We start from the raw sequence: 20,000 nt of genomic DNA, 5'->3' as shown, positions 1-20,000 counted from the left end.
ACAGTACTGTAATTGAAATGCGTATTCTTATGCAAATCAGACTCATTTCCCTTACAGTAGTTTAGCACCAAGCCTCACTTTGAAACCGTGACAAACAGCAACTCCGAAATGGCCCTTTGTGTTTTTGGTTTAAGTGATAGGTCTAAGTTTGGATTGTGCCATTGATAATTACTCAAAAATTGTTTTTAAACTTAAACATTGAAAAATTGTGAGGACAGGCTCATTAATTGATTTTTACCTGCTTATGTATTATGCAACCTTTGCTCTTTATCATATAAAATAACACTGTAATTTGTGCAAATGAACATTTTACATTATGCCTTATTTGATTTTGTTACCATAATATTAGTCGCTCTACACTGTATACTGTGAGGATCAGAAAAGCATGTGAACACCTGAAATACATGTAGTTGTGGAGTTTTATTATAATTATTAATTTTAAGGGAAAGCCAATCAGACATGATAAAACTTAAAACTGCATTCCAACAGAAATATTTAATAGGTTAAATAGTTTGTGACCTATTTTTTTTGCTCACAGGTTGTGAACTTTTCATTTCAGGTGTTCATTTTTTTTTGAGTGTGGAAGGAAGTCGCAGCCTAACATTGCTTCTTTTCACTTGCCCCACAAGTTGGTGTGCATGAAACCATACCGAGTCCTTTAAATTAATATTACGAAAGTTAATAAGAAATGCTCTAGGGTGGAATAATTTAGTTCAGATTATTAAGAATTTGTCAAGACATCTTTATATAAGTGTGGTCAGAGTAAGAGATTTAACAGTAACTTCATTAAAATCACCACAAATTAATTGCATTTTTTATAATCAATGTTTTTGTATTTCTCCTTTTAACTGAACGTTACATGTACTTCAATTCAAGGCTTTTGCTGTGGATTAATTAATATGGATAGAAAAAGTGGAGTTAAAGCAATAAAAACATTGTTCAGCCACTGAAGAGTGTTACTCGCAATAATGGTATCATTGAATTCAACTTTTAGCTTAATTTTCCAAACTTTCAGTACTTATAGTAATGTATGTGTGTGTTACTGGTGTGTAACTCATATGTAGAAAATATGAAGTGTATTCTGTTATTAATTTCTTCGTGCTCAATGTCTTGTCTTTGTGGGATTTCTGAGGGCTTCATTGATCTTTAACATACGATACAAAGTCTTGTCTCTCACAAAAAAAAAATTACCCCCTTGTGGGGACGCAATATGTGTATTTTTCATACCAACTTATGAGGACTTTGCTGAAGTCCCCTGAAGTATGGTATGGTTACAGTTAAATGCCAACTTCTGGGGACATTTTTGTGAGGACTCGAAAATGTCCCCATATTCTGAACTGTCCCCACAGAGCTGGTGTGCATTCATATGTCTGTCCCCGTAAGTGTGCAGTTGTGAGTGCATACATGTATGTGTGTGTGTGTGTGTTTCTGCATCATGTAGGGGGAACTTTTGGGGGGTGGGGGGTGGTTGTTAGCATCCACTTGTTAGCTCAAATCTGTATATACATATATTTTTTTTTGTGATTGCTGTAATTTCTTCGTTTTTGTAAGTGCTGTAACTCCAATATGGAAATGTTAAAAAACAATAATAAAATACAAAAAAAAAAAAAATAAAAAAATAAAAAAAAAATAACATCATTGGTTAGAGTAGTTTTCAGATCTGTCTGAAGTGATTTAAATCTAAAGTGTCTAATCTGATTTCACACTGTCTAAAGTAATTACGCGTTGCAACTGCCACGCTCAGTGATTGGTTTCAAAAATCTCGCACCATCTTTTAAATTATCAACCAATGAGAAGGAAAACCTAAACTAATCGCGACTTGCACGCCCGATTTTTCCCTCGCTTTGAGCAACTCACCCGGAATTGCTACGAATTTGGATTGGTTTATTGCGCTGTTTGCACCTACTGCGCTTTGTCGAAGTAATTTGTTTGGTATTTGGTTGACGCTACTCAATTGAAAACCGCTCTAAAGAAGAAAAATAATCGTGCTGCACATGCGCAATCGAACGTATTTTAGCACATATTTTTGCGGTACTATAGATAACGGCGAAAATTACCAAAATTAGAGATTTTGAAGACAACGTGAGCATACAAATGTGAGCCTTTTTCATTCTCCGTCTTTACTTTGAAACCGTTCTTACTCAATTTATTTTTAGGATGCTTCGCCGTCATTGTACCTCAAACTTTGTCGGCAACATATTCTTTGATTGCACTCATGTAATAAGACGACCAAGTTGGTGCCAAAACAATAGAGAAATGTAGCTAAGTTTTGCATAATAATAGAATCAAATTCCCAAAAAGACTTTTTTCGCTATTGTTCTTTACACCAACATGGCCGCCGTGAAGTCAGATGCAATCAAAGAATTCCGACCAACCGGGTGGTTCATGAAATCCTCCGTTCGGTGCCCTTTCTCATTACTTAACCTGGGGTATCTCTACTCCTCCCTGGATGGGATTCAAGTACATGACAAGGTCACCCCTAGCAAGGAATTGCCGGTGGCTCCTTACACTCCGGGATGAAGAGAGGAAATGCAAGAGTAAAGAGCATTGCCCAACGAACACAACTTTGGCGATCTGTCCACCGCCTGAATCGCTAACCATGCTTCGAGCAACCCGGGCCAGAATCCTAAACAATAGGCCAATAGGCCTCCCCTTCTTCTCTATTTTGTGCCAACGCGTTGCGTTGTCCCTATTCTGTTTTGTTGAAGGAAAATGTTGATTTTGGCCAGAAATTCGTCCGAACATCAGGCAGCCAACTATATTCTGCTGTTAATTGGTAAAAGGAGGATATGCCGCGACTGTATCACACTTTAGATCACTCTATGGTGAATGCGTCGTAACTGCGACAGAAGCAAACCTCACCTTGAATTACTCGGGGAGATAGAGCGAATAATTTAATTGAATTCAAATGCTGCAATGAGGCTTAGTAAATAATTACCTAAACTATATTAAGGACATTTTCCCACAAGATTATTCAAGTTGAAACACACAAGTCGGTCAGTATAGAGTGTTTTCACTCACGTGATCAGTAACCTTGCTTTTCCACCGGAAAAAAAAAAAGGAAAACGTTTGCATTATAATAGAACTCAATTCCCGGATGATTAGTTGGGTACACCAACATGGCCGCCTTTCCATTGTCATGATGTCACGTAACAACACTCTATCGGTGGTTTTCACGTGACGTAATGGGGGCCATGTTGGTGTACTGAACAGTTATAGCGAAAACGTCTTTTGGAAATTTGGCCCTAATATTATGCATAACGCGAGCGACATTTTGCTTTGGTTTTGTACACCAACATGGGCGTCTAATCACGTGAGTGCAAACCAAGAATAGATCTCTCAGTTGCTTCTTTTATTTGTCAACCAGCGTTCATTTACACCACTGTTACCTTGGTCTCAAGGAATTGGTTGAAAAACACCAATCGGAACCAATGGAGTTATCCACTCCTTACGTTTTTCATCAGGCCTGGTGACTCCGATGTCTTAAAAATCAGTCAACCAATTCGAATTCAAGAAGTGGTTAATTAATTGAATTAGTTGTTCCTTTTAAAACAGTACTGCAGTACTAACAGTGTCACAATCTTTTGTTTATCCGACATGGAAACCCCAAGGCCGCGATTTCTGGCTAACTGTGGTGTACCGAAATTTAGCTGTTAACGGAGCTCGAATAATGTGATTGGTTTTTATTGATTGATTGATTGATTGACTGATTGATTGATTATGGGATTGTGAAGAGTGTACATGTTTGATGGAAGACATGTTGATATGTTGAAGGGATGAAATGTTAGCGAGTCAAAGCCCCTAAATCACTGCAGTTCCGTATAAGGGAATCTTTGCTGACGTCATTGCTTACGTTTTTCCCCTCCAAGAACTCAAATAGACCCGCCTATCTTGCATCAAACCTGAAAGGTTTGGATGTTAGCCATCGGGTTCAGTTAGTGACACAGTAACGAAGTTTGCAGGTGTCTGTTTTAGTCAGGTTGTACACATAGAATAACCCACAGTTCCTAACACTTATTACCAGCTGCCAGTTGCAACATTTGCCGCTCTAGTTGAAGCACACGGTCCTGTTTACAATGACCTCCTGGGAGCTTGGGTGAGTTCCGTTTAGCCAGCCGGTTGCATGTGTGTTACACTTGTTGGGTGCTATGCAGGTAGTTGGCATTTTGAAACCTGATGTGCTGTTAAAGCGGTACCAGCCGGTTGCAAGTGTTTTGTCGCATTTGTGTGATTCCAAACTCGGCGTCATATGTGGGTTGAGTTTGTTGGCTCTCTTCTCTGCACCGAGAGGTTTTCCTTTGCGTACTCTGGTTTCCCTCTCTCTTCAAAAACCAACATTTGATTTGATTTACGTTTATTGTTAGTTTCAGTTTCCAGTGTCCCCAATTAGTGCTCCAGCGCTAGAACGACTAAACACTTAAATAAAGTTCCTTTCCTTTTTGTTTGTTTTTTTTTTTACCTTTTTTATTCTCTATTCTTACTCTGAAACCGCCCGTACCATGCTTCTCTAACACTGTACGATGTGAACGAGAAGGAATAATCGCGAAAGAGGCTACGAGAGTGTCGTCGTCGATCTTAAGTCCCTAATGCTCATTCCTCTAAATGTGAGGTAATTGAGGTTCACTTTTAAAAACCATCTCAAAATCATCTAATACCACATTCACAGACTTAACAGAAAATAATATACCCAAACGTCTGGATATGAACACAGCGCAAAAAGCGTAAACCTCTTCTCCTAAGGTACCAACACACCGTTTGGAATACAATAGGCCATTTTCGAGTTCATGTCTGCCTCCTCTTCAAAGCGAGTCTAAGTGCGAAGTTTTTCTAACGAAAATTAGTTTTTATTCAGAGCGGAGCTCTGTCTGCGCGCGCCAAAGGCGCGAGCGCGCAGAGCACCATTGTTAAAAAAATGTGGTAACTCATCGATGTGAGAAAATTTGGTTTTATAGCCATGACGTCATGACCGTCCGTACGTCCGTCCGTCCGCCCCTCCATGTATGCCAATGGGACCAGCATCACGTAACCATAACACGGGCTCAAGTTTAGACAGCAATAAAAGCAAGGTGACACACAGTCTAACACCAACCCGGTGTGGCCAACACATCACGCACCTTGCTTTTATTGCTGTTCAAGTTTAGAGCTCATCGAGGAGGCAATACTCCAGCTGACACTGTAGCGTTTACAGCATACATCTAAGATATTAGACATCAATGTTATGATCAATTGACACGTGTCAAAATGCAAGAAAAATATATTTTCCAAACCGTACCTGAACACGAAATGCATCGACTGTCAAGAGCTTTGCTGACGTAGCATGGCTGTGTAGCCGCGTCGAGCCACAGAAAGAGCGCGAAAAATTAAGCCTCGTTCAGGTGTGAGTGTGAGTGTCTGAACTGGCTTGAGCCTGCGATCCAATCAACAACCAGTCCCGGGTCGGTGGTGAACTTAAAAAAAAAACCAGCTGACCTCGATAAGGTCTAACTTGAGCTCGCAATATGGTCACGTGATACTGGTCAGCGGATACCTTGTTTTGACAGGTGTCAATTGACCATAACATTGATGTCCAATATCAAAGATGTATGCTGTAAACTAGCTATAGTGTAAACTGGAGTATTGCCCCTCGATGAGCTCTAAACTTGAGCCCGTGCGAACGAAAACGACAAAACGGTACACCAGTACAGTCGAAAATAGATTATCCGGACTCGTTGGGACTAGACGAAATAGTCCGAATAATCGAGGGTCCGGATAATCGAGAATTTGAACATGAGGAACAAAAACTGATTACATTAAGATATCGTTTAGAAAACAATATGGTCTACATCTTCACTGTCCGTTGTGAATACCTGTACACGTGTCGGCAAAGGTCATGATCTTTTCCTTGCTCTTGCGGATATCAGATATCTGCCGTTTACTAACGCCATATTCAGCTGACAAATTGGTTCCTTTTTCTTTTTTTCTCTAATCGCAAAATTATAGCCTCAAGGACACGATGATCGCGAATAAACAATCGTGATTCCTATTCGCTGGCTTTTGACAGTCGACGCTGAAATGGCTTCTTTCCTTTTTCGTTCGCTTGCTGAGGATTTGCTTGTTTTCATTTAAAGCTCTTGCGATTCAAGAAAAATTAATTTCCTAACTGGTGAATTCAACGGTAGATTTCGCTGGAAAAACCGATATCACACTCATCCCTTCGTGATCCACGCGATCAGTCGGTTTTTCAGGTGAAATTAACCGTGGAATTCACTAGTTAGGCAGCGAATAAAATGACATAATTAAGCAATATCCGGGAAAACCAAAAGGCGGACAGTTCCAAAGCCTTCTATTTTCACTAATCCTACAGCCAGTAAGAATGAACAAGCCGGGAGCTCCGCTTTTAGGCTTGGCTAAATCTAAATGTTATTTAAGGTAGAACCAATTAACATCACAAAAAATTGCTCTTAGATTCGCTTGCAAGAGGAAACAGACATGAACACTGAAATGGAATTTTTAACACTCATTCTATATTAAAAGAGTGTCTAGTTTTGAAGTATTTTTTTTTTTTTTTTTGTGATTGAGCCTCAAAATGCCCTTTAAATTAATGCGGACATAGAACTAAAAAAAAAATAACGGCGTGCTTGTGACCAAAGTTCTTAATTGAAGTAATTGTCTTATGAACAAGTGCATGTGTTACGTTGAGTGAAGCAGTCAGTGACCACTCGTCCAGACAAGATAAGAGCTAATGTGACATTTACCTCTGTGTGGGTTGTCCAAGTAAAATGAGTTTGAATATGAAACAAGGTCGCGTTGGAAATTTAAAGACTTTATTCGGTTTTTTAACTCGCAGACGTGTTGATATCTATGGAAGTTTAAGCTTTGACATAGAGTGTCAGCTTTACATTTGTTATAGCATTCAAGCATGTCATGGACGACAGATTGTTCGTAGCTGTGTTTCAGAAGTGAAACTCCTAAGAGCAGGCAGTGTCTGTAGACGTAGAATTGAAGCCCCAAAATGAGAAAAGATGTCTTGAACTGCGGGAAACACAAGTAAAAATAATATTAACATATTTTAAGAGGATGACAATTTCAGTTATAAAAACTGCTAACCATACTGATGGTTTCTGAGTGAAAGAAGTGTTTGACGTGCCATCGTCTGGCAAAACAGATGCCGGATTTGATATTCAATGGAATAAAACAGGTTTAAGAGAAGGCTTAATCTTCAAAACGTCATTTGTTGATACACTGAAGACATTTGCAGCGCTGAGGGCAGGACATACAAGATAAGGCGATCATGAATCAAGTAGTTTGAATTTCAGTTAACTGTGACATTATCTCAACGGTCATGCTGACTCGGAAATGAGATTTTGCGAACAGTTTTAAAGAAATGCATTCTACCTTCTCTCTCTTGCATTGTCTTTTTTTCTCTCTGTTGCTTTGACTTGAATTCACTAATTCAAAGATATAAGGAGCTCGATTGCACCGAGTCAAAAATAAAAATAGAACACACTTTTAACAACATAAGGAAATTAAAATTGACTTGAAGAAACCCGGTTCGGTGTCGACCGATTCCAGCAACGGGCAGACCAGGTTATGTGCAGGCTGCGTGACACGTTATGTTGAGTGTGTGACCATAAGCTCATGAACCGCAATGTATGCCGGGAGCTAGAGAGAGAAAAAACCATGTGCTCGGAGAGTAGTTTAAAAGTACGGAGCTTGTGGTTTAATAAAACGTTTTCCGATATGATTTGAGTGTGTAACATATGCTCCATATAATTTTTGACCAAATCTCCTCCAAGTGTTCCCACTGTTCCTCCCTCGTTCCCTTCAACGTTTCTTCTATTTCTTTCTTCGATCAGCAAAACAAGCCTTTTCCTAGTCTTCTCATTCACGTCACCATCATTGCAATGCAATCTCTTCCTGATCCTTACTTCCTAACTGGTACCGATGTTCTGTGGCTGCATCTGAAGTTCCTTGCTCTCCATCGTGCCGTTTGCAGGCGGTAATTCGTATTTCGGTCGCCATATTGGGCGGGTGAAAGTCGGAAGATCTGGTACGAGTGGGAAATACACCTCTTGCCGGAAAACTTATATGTCACGCCACAATAATTGACCAATAAAGTAAGAGACTGTAATAAAGCTGTCAATCACTTAACCGTGCAGTTGTAAACAAACTTGCTCTGGAGCGTCCACTTGCACCCAAAAAAGGGGCAAAAAATGTAAGCAAACAGGCAAAAACTGCAGCAAACGTTAGTTGTAGGTTTTTCTTAGTTGTAGGTTTTTTCCAATTTCTTGTTCAAGACGGAAAGTTTGAAAGTTCTGTGAAGCCAACTTCAAGCAGCAAGAAAACAGTGTTCAAGCAACCGTAGACAAACTGTCGGAGTACATTGGATCAGATAGGCAATTAAGTTAGTTTCTATCGAAAAAATATTTTCCAACTCAATTCGTAAGGCTAAGAAAGCTTCTTTTTCATTTCATCCCAACTGTTTTAATATCCGCAAAGAAATATATTAGCTTTCAGTTTCTTCTGTTATTATTCCGTTACTCTTATAGTATTTGAATGTTAAAAAATTAGTTGTTATTACCATGTTACATTATTTTCCAGTATAACGTCTACATCCATTTACTACATGCTCAAAATATCTAGGGAGGAAATGTTCCAACTCTCAACAAGCCGCCAAAGAAGAAAAGAAAGGAGTGTCCTCAATAATCTTTTGTAAACTCTCAGGAGTAAGTTCAGCTGCCAAGCATAAACCCTGAGCTCTGCAATTTAGTCCAATATAATGCTCATGAGCAGGCAAATGACCAAAACAGAAACTGGTCTGTTCAGCTCTCTCGCAGACAGTGCAAATACGGTGAAAACCATGCTGTTTTCAAAGCCTGTAGATAAAACTGCTAGAACATCTTGTCCCCTTTGCAGACTTATCACAGCGGTTTCCTGCTCTGACTTCAAAATAATAGTTTTTCCTCAAGAAATTTAGAAAAGACAACGTCATAATACGTCATTGTTCTTTTGACACCTACTCGAGCAATTAGAAACCCCGTCTGACGGGATTTGAATTTTTGTCCTGAGAAAAGACTAGTTTTCTGACAAGCGGTGTATTCCCCACTTGTACCAGATCTTCCGACTTTCACGTGCACCCGTCCAATATGGCGACCGAAATACAAATTACCGCGCGAAAGCAGGCTATAGAGTTACGTACGAATCAAAGGTTTTTTTTTCGGCATTAAACTACGGTCTTTTCTTCACTCAGTTTTTCTGGCCACCACGAAAATCCATTGCTAATACACTTAAAGTTATTCTTCTCCCGGAGAGGCCCCCAAAAGTTTCTATTGCCAAAACAGATGAGCGATACTTTCCATTGAACAACAATTGAAAACGAAGACAAACCTCATGGCTTCTTATTACCCACAATGCCTAAATGTATTTTTTGTTCCAAAGGGGGTGGGGTTTCAATATTGTAACAAACTACAATTGCATATAGGTGGTTTGCAAACCGAAAGGATGTCGTTTCAACGAGACACTGAAAAACGCAGATTGCAGACTATGCAGATCGTCTGTAAAATAAAAATTTGGTTGGCCTGAATTAGGCCTAAGTAACATTCAGTTAGCCTAATTATCAGGCCTAGATAACATTCAGGTTAGCCTGTTTACGGTTAGCTCTCAGTAATATTGACACCATATTTTACCCCTGGTCTGCATTGTCTGCACAGTCTGTAGTCTGGCGTTTCAACAATATGAAAGAGCAAAAAGATAGGATGTAATTATTTCATACAGTGTTTTTGAAGTATACAAAAATTTGGTTTTATCAACGGAGTTGATAATGTAAATTGGCCACCTTACAGAGATTCTAAAAGCTGACGTTTCGAGCGTTAGCCCTTCGTCAGAGCGGATTTACTTCCCCACCGACGCAGCACCACAGTTTCTTTAGAAAATACCCCTTCATTCAGTGTTTTTGAAGCCCGAGTGTTTTGATGGGTCAATGTGGAAAGCTATGAATCGCAACCTTTTTCCCAAGTTCACTAAGGGAGAACTTACTAGGAGGACAACTTGGCAGGAGAATAAAAAGGTGGAAGGCATAATTCTTGCTCTTTTGTTTCTTTGTTTTTTTAGCTTCTCTGCCGACATGTTTCGGTGTTAAAGCGTTGTTTGCAGCAACTGTAGTCTTGCAAAAGTTAATACGAGGTCTAATAAAGCAAAAAAGGGCAAAGCGTCCAACATTGAGATATCTTAATGGTCACCATTGACTTTTCCTCAAAGACATCATGTTGGCCAAGGGGTATTGTTGATTTTGCGTGAAATTTTAGCGAAAATATCTAAGTTGAATACCTGTTTTTACGCAGTTTGACATATTCCGGGGAGGTCATCTATTTCAGCTAAAAAAGAACTTTCTAAACGCATTTTAAAATGACTGGGTAGGTTTTTGTCTTTCAAGAAACAATGTATTAAACACATACATTTGAACTGCAGAAATGAAGCAAGTTAAGTTTTAAGATCATCGCAGTTGTGAACGCTACTTTAGCCGTAATGGAAGGAAAGGTTGGACAATTCAGGCTTGAACAGGATTCGAACTACATGACCACTGCGATACCGGTGCAGAGCTCTACCAATTGAGCTATGAAGCGAACTGGGAGCTGGCCGTTTAAAATTTTCAGGGACAACACCTACAAGTAAGACCACTTAACTTTTTTAATCATTTTATTTCCTGAGTAGTAAGACGTTTTACAGCATTGCCTTAGATGAACCATTTGTATATTGTATATGTATGGTTTTTCAAAGTTTACAAAGAATTATATTTTCAATTCGCAATTGGTCACGGATGGCATGGGCCCATAAAAGGCCTCTTGACTCTCTTAGCGAGCTAAGGCTTTTTGCAATGATTATACAATCCTTTCTTACCAAAAAGCAAAAGCAAAAGCAAAATCATAACATTGGTATTTCTGACGCGCATGAGTCATAACTGACTTACCGGTATGCTCTTCCATTTAGTACAGCAAGCGTTTCTAACTTTAACTTATGTCTTTTGTTCGAGTCTACACTTAAAAATCCAGTTTATAGGGTTGATTTCTTGTGATAATTATTATGATTTCTCCATGCGACCATATTTGGTACTTTTGTCTACAGCGCCCTTATTAGCTTCTGTCTTTCCTTTGATCTTAGCATCCTTTACACAATCCTCTTTTAATGAAACAGCAAAATCAAAATGACAGCATAGTGATTTCTAAGCTGCACTAGTCGTAACTGACTTACTGGTGTTCTCTTTCCAATACTTTTTATGTCTCATTTTTCGATTTCACACCGTTGAGGGTACATTTCTAAGCAAACTTTTACTTCTCTCTTACTGGCCATATTTTCAGCTGTTGCAATTCATTAAGATGCACCTTGGGTCCTTCCAACACTGCGCTAATGATTATCTCCACATTTCACTCGGTGTAAAACATAAAATGTGGTCCTACAAGAGCATTTCAAAGGACAAAAAAGACCAGAAGTTTTGTTCTGGAAAAAAAAAACACACCGATGCAGGGAGGATGAAAATTGTTTATATTTTCTAAACTTTTCTTTAGCAGAATGCTTGGTCTACCTTAAGCACACTACAATTTAATCCCATTGGATTATTTCGAGTTAGTCCTATGCCGTTTTCAAGAAATAATTGTTCAGACATGCATGGGACCGAGGACTTCGCTTCAAACTCTGAAATTCTGTCTTTCCTAACTACTATGCATGTTGTATGATACTTTTCAAGATTTCTCCATTCTATCTTGTTTAGCGCTTTTGTTTACAACGCATTTAAATCCTTTTGAAATTTAGCATTTGTCTTTTCCCTTTATCTTCGCCTCCTTTGCATCGGTGGCTCCAGAATATCCTGTGCTCGCTCTTTGGACCTTTTCTTTACACTCTGCTTTTGGTACTTTAACTTTTTCAGCCTCTCCCACACTGGGCGTTTCAACCGTCTCAACATCTTCCTGTTGCTGCGTATTAAGCACCTCACGAAGGTAAGCCACATCTGCATGAATCGGATGAGCACTTGAGGTTTCTCCATCTGTTGTCGATGTCATTCTTGTAACGTCTTGTTCCCCTTTAATTAAATCTGCCTTATCCACCAGTTTAGGAATACCAGCCTCTGCCACTTCACCACCACTTGCATTAGGGACCTCAATGGCATCCTTGTCTACTGGCCTTTCTTTCTTAAGTTTCCCTGCATCTCTTTCTTCAATACCTGTCACGTTTGTCATATCAGCAGCTGTATGCATACATGGTTTGTCAGCCACAACTATGTTGTCTACTTTAGTTAATTCAACAACTTTTGGTTCCTCATTTTTAGTCGTTATGCCCTTTGCTACCTCAGCTTCCAATTTGAGGACACTTGCATCTTCTTCTATCACTGCCACTTTTGACGTTTTCGGTCCATCAGCACCTTGAGCAGCTCTCACCCTGTGTGCTTGTTGGTGTTTTTCTTGAGATGAGTTTTCTCCTCCGGCCAAGTCCCACACCCTGTGGAATGACACCTGAGTCCTCGTACACTTTCTTGCTTTTTCCACTTCTGAACGTTCTGTTTTCGCCGATTTAGGTTCTTCTGCCCTCGCTTCCAGTGCAATCATCTCACCACCTGGCGGTTTCTCCTTTGTGTTTACTCTTGCATCTTTAACATATGATACTTTTTCTCTTTCAAGGTGGATTTCTGCTTGTTCATTCCTTACATGTTGTTCGTCTTCTTTCTCCACTTTCACATCTAAGTTAGTGATACAAAAAAAAACGTCTATGTGTGTTACTTGCTCAGAAACCAAATAGTAAGAATGTTAATGCTAAAAGGAAACTATCAACTTGGGAAAAACGGGTACTTCACATCGAATTCAAGTTTATCTCTATTCACAGAGGAAAGGCATTTATTGCTTGCCTCAGAAACAGTTTTTCTTCTGGTCATATCTTTACTAGCATTTTCCACAATTGAGACAAAATAGATCTTAACGCCTTACTACACAGCATTACGGGATTGAAATTCGGACAAACATGGCGAAAATGTCATTTTTGTTGTCTGCATGCTAATCCCATAATGCTTTGGGCACTAAATCGTGACGTCAATTGCATAGAGTGCTATTCTTTGTTTCCCCATAAGAATTATTCCAACAAAATAATGAAAAATAAAGGCTATCATTCTACCAGCGTTATACATGCACGAACGATAAGCCTCATTTACAGTGTGCACCCTCCAGTTGCGTTGCTCGGTGCTTCGATGTCGAGCCCAAAATAATGAGAGAATCGTAAGCCAACCTTCATTCCTCTTTGGCTGGATAAAGATGTTTAAAGATTCTCTCTTTTAATTCAAGGGAAAGCCGAAAATAACATGTGGCTTTCATAATCACTTTTACCTGATTCCAAGAATACGCCATCAGCTCTCGCTTGCTCTGTAGTCAATAGAAAAATAACAGGAAAATAAATACGACAATGTCAAAAATTAATTTTCAGCAACTTAAAAGAGATTTTTGCCATGGATCTTTGGTATTTTACTGCCTTGTGATGGGCGCTAAAACTTAAATCAAGCAAACAAAGTATCCGCTGTTTGACCCACAATCGAGTTCGTTTGAGGCCTTGGTCCAACTTGGCAACAACACCAGAAACTGCATCTATTCAGCCTCCACATATTACAGAGTTAGCCTAAAACTGAATTCGAAAGAGAGCGGAAATGACTCTCAAGGCCCTCAGGGTTATCACTCAGTCCTTACAAATATCTATTTACGTTTTGCTGACAAGTATTCTGGATACTTGATATTCGATTCTCTGAATACATGTTTTAACACATTTGTTACACAAATACCTCTAGGGAGCATTTTACTCTCCCACATCAGTGCATCCTTTCACGTAAGATACTGGCTTATATTTTTTATTAAGTAAAGCTATGAAAATATATTATAAAGGCTTCACTCATGTCACTGACAAGACCACCTGACACAAGTCAGAAATGCTTCTTTGCAAATCGCGCCTTTTATGTCAAGTTAAGGTTCATTTTGTGGGAAAGGTAGAGCTTGCATTTTCAGCATTTTATTATCACTTGTCAGCCTTGGTTATATCGTTATTGTTGCAGATCATAATGTTACCCTTGTCATCTTCAGATTCCGCATTGTCCTGTTCTTCCTGTTCTTGTTCGTCTTCTGCAACCGGGTCACACCAGTCAATATCAGGATTATTATTTTTTTTTATTATTATTTTCTTCAACTCTGCTTATTTCAAGGAGCATGTATCCTTAAATTCTTTGAAAGATAAAATGAAATCGACAGATAACCTGAGGAAATAAAACAACATATTTAATTTTTTGCAAGACATGCTTCGACAAACGTATGCCATCTTCACTTTTGAATGAGTTTTGCAATTCGAATTTAGACTTATTTGTGGAAAAATACAAAGGTTAAATTGATACGTTCTTCGCATACTTACAAAAAAGAAGTAAATGAATTGGCTAAGATAGTTAGTTCTTATCGCGACTAAGCCGTTAAAAAAGATCGTAATTTAAAAGTGAATAACCAAGGAGACTAAATTGAAAGAGAAGTTGTTGCTGTTGTTTAAGAGTACGTTGTCCCATTTGATATGCAAAGTCTACTTTATTTTAGTTTTAGAACGCAAGTTGGCTGAGTCTAAGACTTTGAAACATTCAGTTGAACAGAGTCTCGACAAGTTTTTGATGTTGCAAGATGTTTGTACTCATGAGATGACCTGTCCGAAACAAAATGCTCACGTACGCGAGTGGAGATATAGCAAACGGTTTTGTCAATGCAAGTGGCATTACATCCAACACAAGTAAATTTACAAACTACGTGCGAGCGGAGATCCTGTGGCACAAAATCTTTCACAATGAACAACTGTGTTACCTTAAAAGTAGGAAAATTCCAATATTAGGGAATTGTTGGAAAAAAAACATGCTAGTTTTATTATTTTTCTGGCTGGCGTGACGCATTTCCCCTTTAAGGTGATTCTCTGGTTTTGTACTGCGTAACCCTACTGCGCAGAATTTCTTTCGTCATTGGCGCGAACATTAGCGCGCGCACATTCATAAAATCGCGGATTTTCATTCATGACAGCTCAATCTGTCAAGGAATGACTATTTTCTCCTGACCGAGCACGTTGACCCTCCTTTTTTAATGGTGTTATATACTCGTAATAGGTACACGGAAAACATATTTTAAGAAGAAAAAAAGTTGGACAGAAGAATTTGTAATATTTATATATAAATGACGTGAAACTGCATTTGGAGTCAGACGCTGAGTGTGACGTGAAAATATAGCGGTCCAATTTGCTTACAGTTCTTTGCGAGATCGAGCAATTTGAATTCACTTTACTGAAAGATTTTAGCCTGGACAAACAAGGAGACTCAAGTTTCAGCAATATTCAATAGCTTTTGCTCTATAAGAACAATTTTTCTCGTTGATCAAGTTTTGAACGCTTCTCGCGTAATTCGGCATGTAATTCCCTAATGATTTTATCAGTCGTCCAACATGTGAAAGGGTTTTTTCGTAACATTGTGACGAGTTATTGAATGTCTTTATGTGTTGTTAATATATTTGTGTAATTAGTCTAGTCGTGAGTATCATGTAATACTGACCCCACTTGTAATTCAGAATATGCAATAAGCGGAAATAAACAAATCTACCTATCCATCCATCCATCCATCCATCCATCCATCCATCCATCCAGCCATCCATCCACTGGATGAGGCTGACTCAGATGGGCTACTTAACCTATCAGGCTATACACTCATACGTAGAGGTAGAAAGAGATAGTTTGGTAGTGGAGTCTGTCTTTATTTACGTGACTCAATAATATTTCGGCGAGTGTTTGATCTTGAGGATACAAATCTTGAAATGATGGCTCTTGAAATTAAAAAAAAGCAAGATCAACGCCATGTTTAAACGTAATTGGTTGAAAAGGAAAGCTTCAAAAACTGGTTCTCTGAACAATTGGGAAGCTTATAGAAAACAAAGAAACTAATAATGAAATTAAACGAACTAAAAAGTGCTTGTATCAGAAACGATTAGAAGAGACTTCAAGTGACCAGAGCGCTACCGGGAGAGTAATCCCAATTTGTATGATGAAGGGGCAAAGCTTAAAAAATTGGTAAACAGACCCGTAAAGGTCTTTCTGCGGTAAACAGAGGTAACTGGAGCAGAGCAATTGTTGTCAATCAAAACATCGAAAATGTACATTTATTTCCAACCTCTCTTTCAATTGTGAAACGTAAGTTGGGGTGTCTAGAGTTGATATAATCAAAAAACAATAAGGCATCGTTTTCATTGTCAAATAGGCAGCATTTGTCATCTACATAACGTCTACAAGACAATACAGATGAAGACAGGTAATTTTCCATCCAGGCTTTTTCATGATGTGCCAAGATTATCAAGGATTGGGGCAAGAGAGGAACCCATTGCAACTACATCAATCTGATCATAGAAAACACCATTAAATAAATAAAAATTGTTAGTGACTTGCCTGTAGCAAAGGAAAATAGTATTTTAAGGTCAGTGGGTGATATTTTAAGATCGGGATTACCCTAACAAATGTAATCATCAGCTGACAAACGTAGGCAATCGACAGATACCAACAGACACCTAGTTTCCATAATATAGTGACTTATCTGGAAGCCGCCAAAGAGAAGTTGCCGTGAGCCCTCACCCCTTTTGTTTCTTAAATCTGGTCACCGATGAAACTTCTCAGGGGTGTGATTACGAATGCTGAACACATTTCGCTATTTAGAAAAAAACTGAGATAGGAAGCTTTTGCCAAATCCCTTGAAAAGGACCGGCAAAATATCACCTCTGTTTATGAGTGTTTTTACGTCTTCCAAGTTACGGCAAGGAAGTTTCCAATTTTCTTTAAAAAAACAGATTATCGACTCTCCGCTCTGTCTTGTCTTAACAGTTTATAATTTTGACTGGCGGATTTTTTGTGATACTTTATCAGCCAATCAGGATCGATATTTTCTCCGCGGGCCAATGGAGGTTTCGAAAATGTTGAAGGGTTGATTGCAGGCGGTTTTTCACTCATTCTCCTCGGCCCCTTTCCCCTTGCGTTCTTGTCTGACTTCGGTCCAGGCTTTCGCGCCGCCATATTCAAAACGATCGCTCGAAACTCAACTCTGGTGGAAAGAAGCGTCTAAAATTCGCCGAACCGCTTGCTACGCAGGCTACATCTCTGCTGACTTGGTCAAATGTCTTTGTGAGGTCTATGAAAGCAATGAACAGAGGTTGCTCTTCTTCTCGGCTCTTTTCTTTGAGCTGCCTGACTGAGAAGATGGTATCCACTGTAGAGCGATTGGAGCAGAAGCTGCATTCAGAACTGGGTTGCACTCCTTCAGAAAACTGCTCTAGGTGACAGTGGGCTTGCCAGCGGTGCCGATTCGGGAGATGCCACAGTAGCTATAACAATCGCTGCAGTTTCTCTTGTTCTTGTACAGGGTCGTGCTGGTAGAGTCACTCATGTCTTAGGGAACAGTTACTTATTCCGAAAATTTGCACAGCGGCTGCTGGAGTGCACTAGGCAGCTTGTCACTTCCACATAAGAACACTTCAGCTAGTATGTCATGTCGCCCTGGTGCCTTGCCCAGGTCTACCAATTGAAACTAATTACTATCCCAAAGATATTATAAAGAAGGCAATTTATATTTTTAAGATTGCCATTGCACGTAGGGAGCAGATAAATTATGCTTTACAGTGAAACCAGTTGTTCGTTTGCTGGCCACTTTACAATATTGTCACTCAACGTTGCATTTTTGATAGGCACTTTCCTCTGAGCAAATTGAAGGTTCAAGTCCAATGGTATGCCTAGAACTGTAATTACATTGTGGACCATCTCCATAGTCGTTTTGGAACTTTATATTTTGTAAGGCCCTTTAAATGGATTTGAAATGATTAATTACTTACAAGAACGTTTGCGTGGGGAATCCAGTATTGGCGAACGGAGTTTTCGCGGAAAACCATTTGCGCTTAATGCTAAGAAAACGTTGGAGGTGTTGAATTGATATTTAAACCCCCTTACAGTCCTGAATTAAATTCTGGAGAGTTTTGTTTTTGGTCGGTGAAGGCGTATTTCAGACAAAACGAACAGTTTTAAATTTATTTCACAGAACTTGCAATAATTCACGGTTTGCAAACAATCACGCCGGTGATACATTGTGGATTTTTAAATTTTAAAAACCACTTTTTTTCACAGCCTCACGAATCCTACCAAATGTAGAGTTCAAGGTTGTTTTGGACGGGTACAAATACCTGACTCTGGGAAGATAAACAACGGGCAGCAAGTTTAAATTAGAACTTGCAATTTCTTCGGAGCAAACTGCCAATCAAAGCACCAACCGTGCGTCACAAAATTGCAAAGTGACGCGCAAATGAGCAACCGGTTTCACTGTAAAATGAAATCTTTCTCTAAAAAGGACCATCAAGTTTCTTGGGCCCGGTAGACTAATCATGCCACAGACACAGAACTCTGGTTCCCTCCTCCAACGCTCAATAGACATCAACGTTAGCGCTCAAATTTGAAACATCTACTCCCACGTCCAACTTTTTACAGAGAAGCGCTTCCCAACAAAGGTTAGAAATCGTTTGGTACGATTGTAATTCTACTGAATCACGCTCATACTGTCAGCAAAACACTGAATTCTGGAGGTCCCAGGTAACCTCACTTGTCAGCGTTTGGTCCATTCTCGCTGAAATTACTGCTTGGATCATCATTTGCCGGATTGCGGCTAGTCTGGATTTCCCCAACAGGAGCAGACTATATCTTCCCTTTGAGATTCACCAGGCAAAAGGGTAGGAGAGCATAGGCTGAGTAAGGCATCAGGAAGATGCCTGGGGGTCTCTCAACAGACAGGGAACCAAGGTCAAGATCAAGATTTTTCACCCCTCTCACTTTCAAGTGCAGTCTCCAACACTTCACGGTTATTACTTATCCACTTCGTTAACCAAAAGTGTCCTGCAGACGACATAAATCATGCACAATATCCGTAGCTTTCTCAACAATATCTACAGATGTTAGACAATCACCTCTATCAGGAAGTTCTCTCTTTAAGCCTTTGCCACATGGAGTTGGGCAAAACTAGCACAACGTAGTCCCCAGATACTGCAAAACGGGTAAATAGTCATCCTATGGACTTCTACCTTCTCAGTTTGGTTGCCATCATTCTACCAAAGAAACCAAATAGTATGGTGATCCTTTTATTCCTTCAACATCCCCCATTAGAACGATCGGACCTTCACGAAAACGTAATGGAACTTCCACACGTTTGCTCGTCAACTTGGGGCCTTGAAAATCTTCCGTGTTGGGGGAAGTGCTAGCAAACTCCGCACTACAGTCAAACACAATACACGTCCTCCCCAGCTTGTTTATATTCAAAACGTTGTGATGGAGAAGGTACCAGTTCCTTCGATAAGTTAATTTTCATTTCCGGCACATTCTACGCATAATCTCAATGCAGCATTTCTTGAATTCCAGCTTTGTAGTTGGCATGTAAATCAGGATCCCTAAGAAAGCATTTGCACATAGATTTGAGACCCTTCTGTGCCGCAGCAAATATTGACCATCCATGATCTCAATTGCCCACTCCCAAAATTCAACTACTCTCGTGTCACAGACTTAACTGATGACAGTGTAATGTGAAGTTCTGAGTATCTACCCCATATGAACCATGTGAGCGTTAGCCCTACTGATGGAAATGGACCCACACAAGGAGAGAGAAAAACTCTGACCAGGGTGGGAATTGAACCCACGACCTTCTACACTTATGTAGGGTTCTGTGGGTAGCATTTCTCATCGTATTTTCATGCACACTCACCCTTGTCATTGTCAGGTGCTTTGTGAGAGGGCCCTTCCTGACAAGTTCTAATACAAAGATCATTGCGGCGTAAGTCCAACCTTGGGCAGTCAGCAAGTTCACGCGTCTTGCTGTAGGTTTGTTTGGGAAAGATAATAATAGCAAAATCTCGTTTCTGTTCAGATAATAATAGCAAAAGCTCGATCTGTTCATATAAATAGGAAGGGAGAAC

The 20,000-nt window shown here is 39.5% G+C and overlaps 1 protein-coding gene and 1 long non-coding RNA gene across 2 annotated transcripts in view; one reads left to right on the top strand and one right to left on the bottom strand.

Annotated features, from left to right (window-relative positions):
• Positions 1–951, top strand: part of LOC138032682 (uncharacterized) — a 9,793-nt gene extending 8,842 nt beyond the window's left edge. Inside the window, exon 3 of the long non-coding RNA XR_011128434.1 lies at positions 560–951. This is a non-coding gene — a long non-coding RNA (uncharacterized lncRNA). The remainder of the gene's footprint in view (positions 1–559) is intronic.
• Positions 952–10,685: 9,734 nt separating this feature from the next.
• The window catches only part of LOC138032510 (G-protein coupled receptor GRL101-like), a 40,732-nt gene continuing 31,417 nt past the window's right edge, over positions 10,686–20,000 (bottom strand). Inside the window, exons 8-10 of the mRNA XM_068880208.1 lie at positions 14,070–14,123; positions 13,344–13,379; positions 10,686–12,706 (exon numbers count right to left, since the gene is read on the bottom strand). Of these exons, the coding sequence (XP_068736309.1) occupies positions 11,781–12,706; positions 13,344–13,379; positions 14,070–14,123 (1,016 nt within the window). The 3' untranslated portion in view covers positions 10,686–11,780. The remainder of the gene's footprint in view (positions 12,707–13,343; positions 13,380–14,069; positions 14,124–20,000) is intronic.

This window comes from Montipora capricornis, chromosome 14 (assembly GCF_036669925.1).
Source record: "Montipora capricornis isolate CH-2021 chromosome 14, ASM3666992v2, whole genome shotgun sequence".
Lineage (NCBI taxonomy): Eukaryota > Metazoa > Cnidaria > Anthozoa > Scleractinia > Acroporidae > Montipora > Montipora capricornis.
Note: the sequence above shows the minus strand (reverse complement) of the source record. Positions and strands in the feature narration are given on the sequence as shown.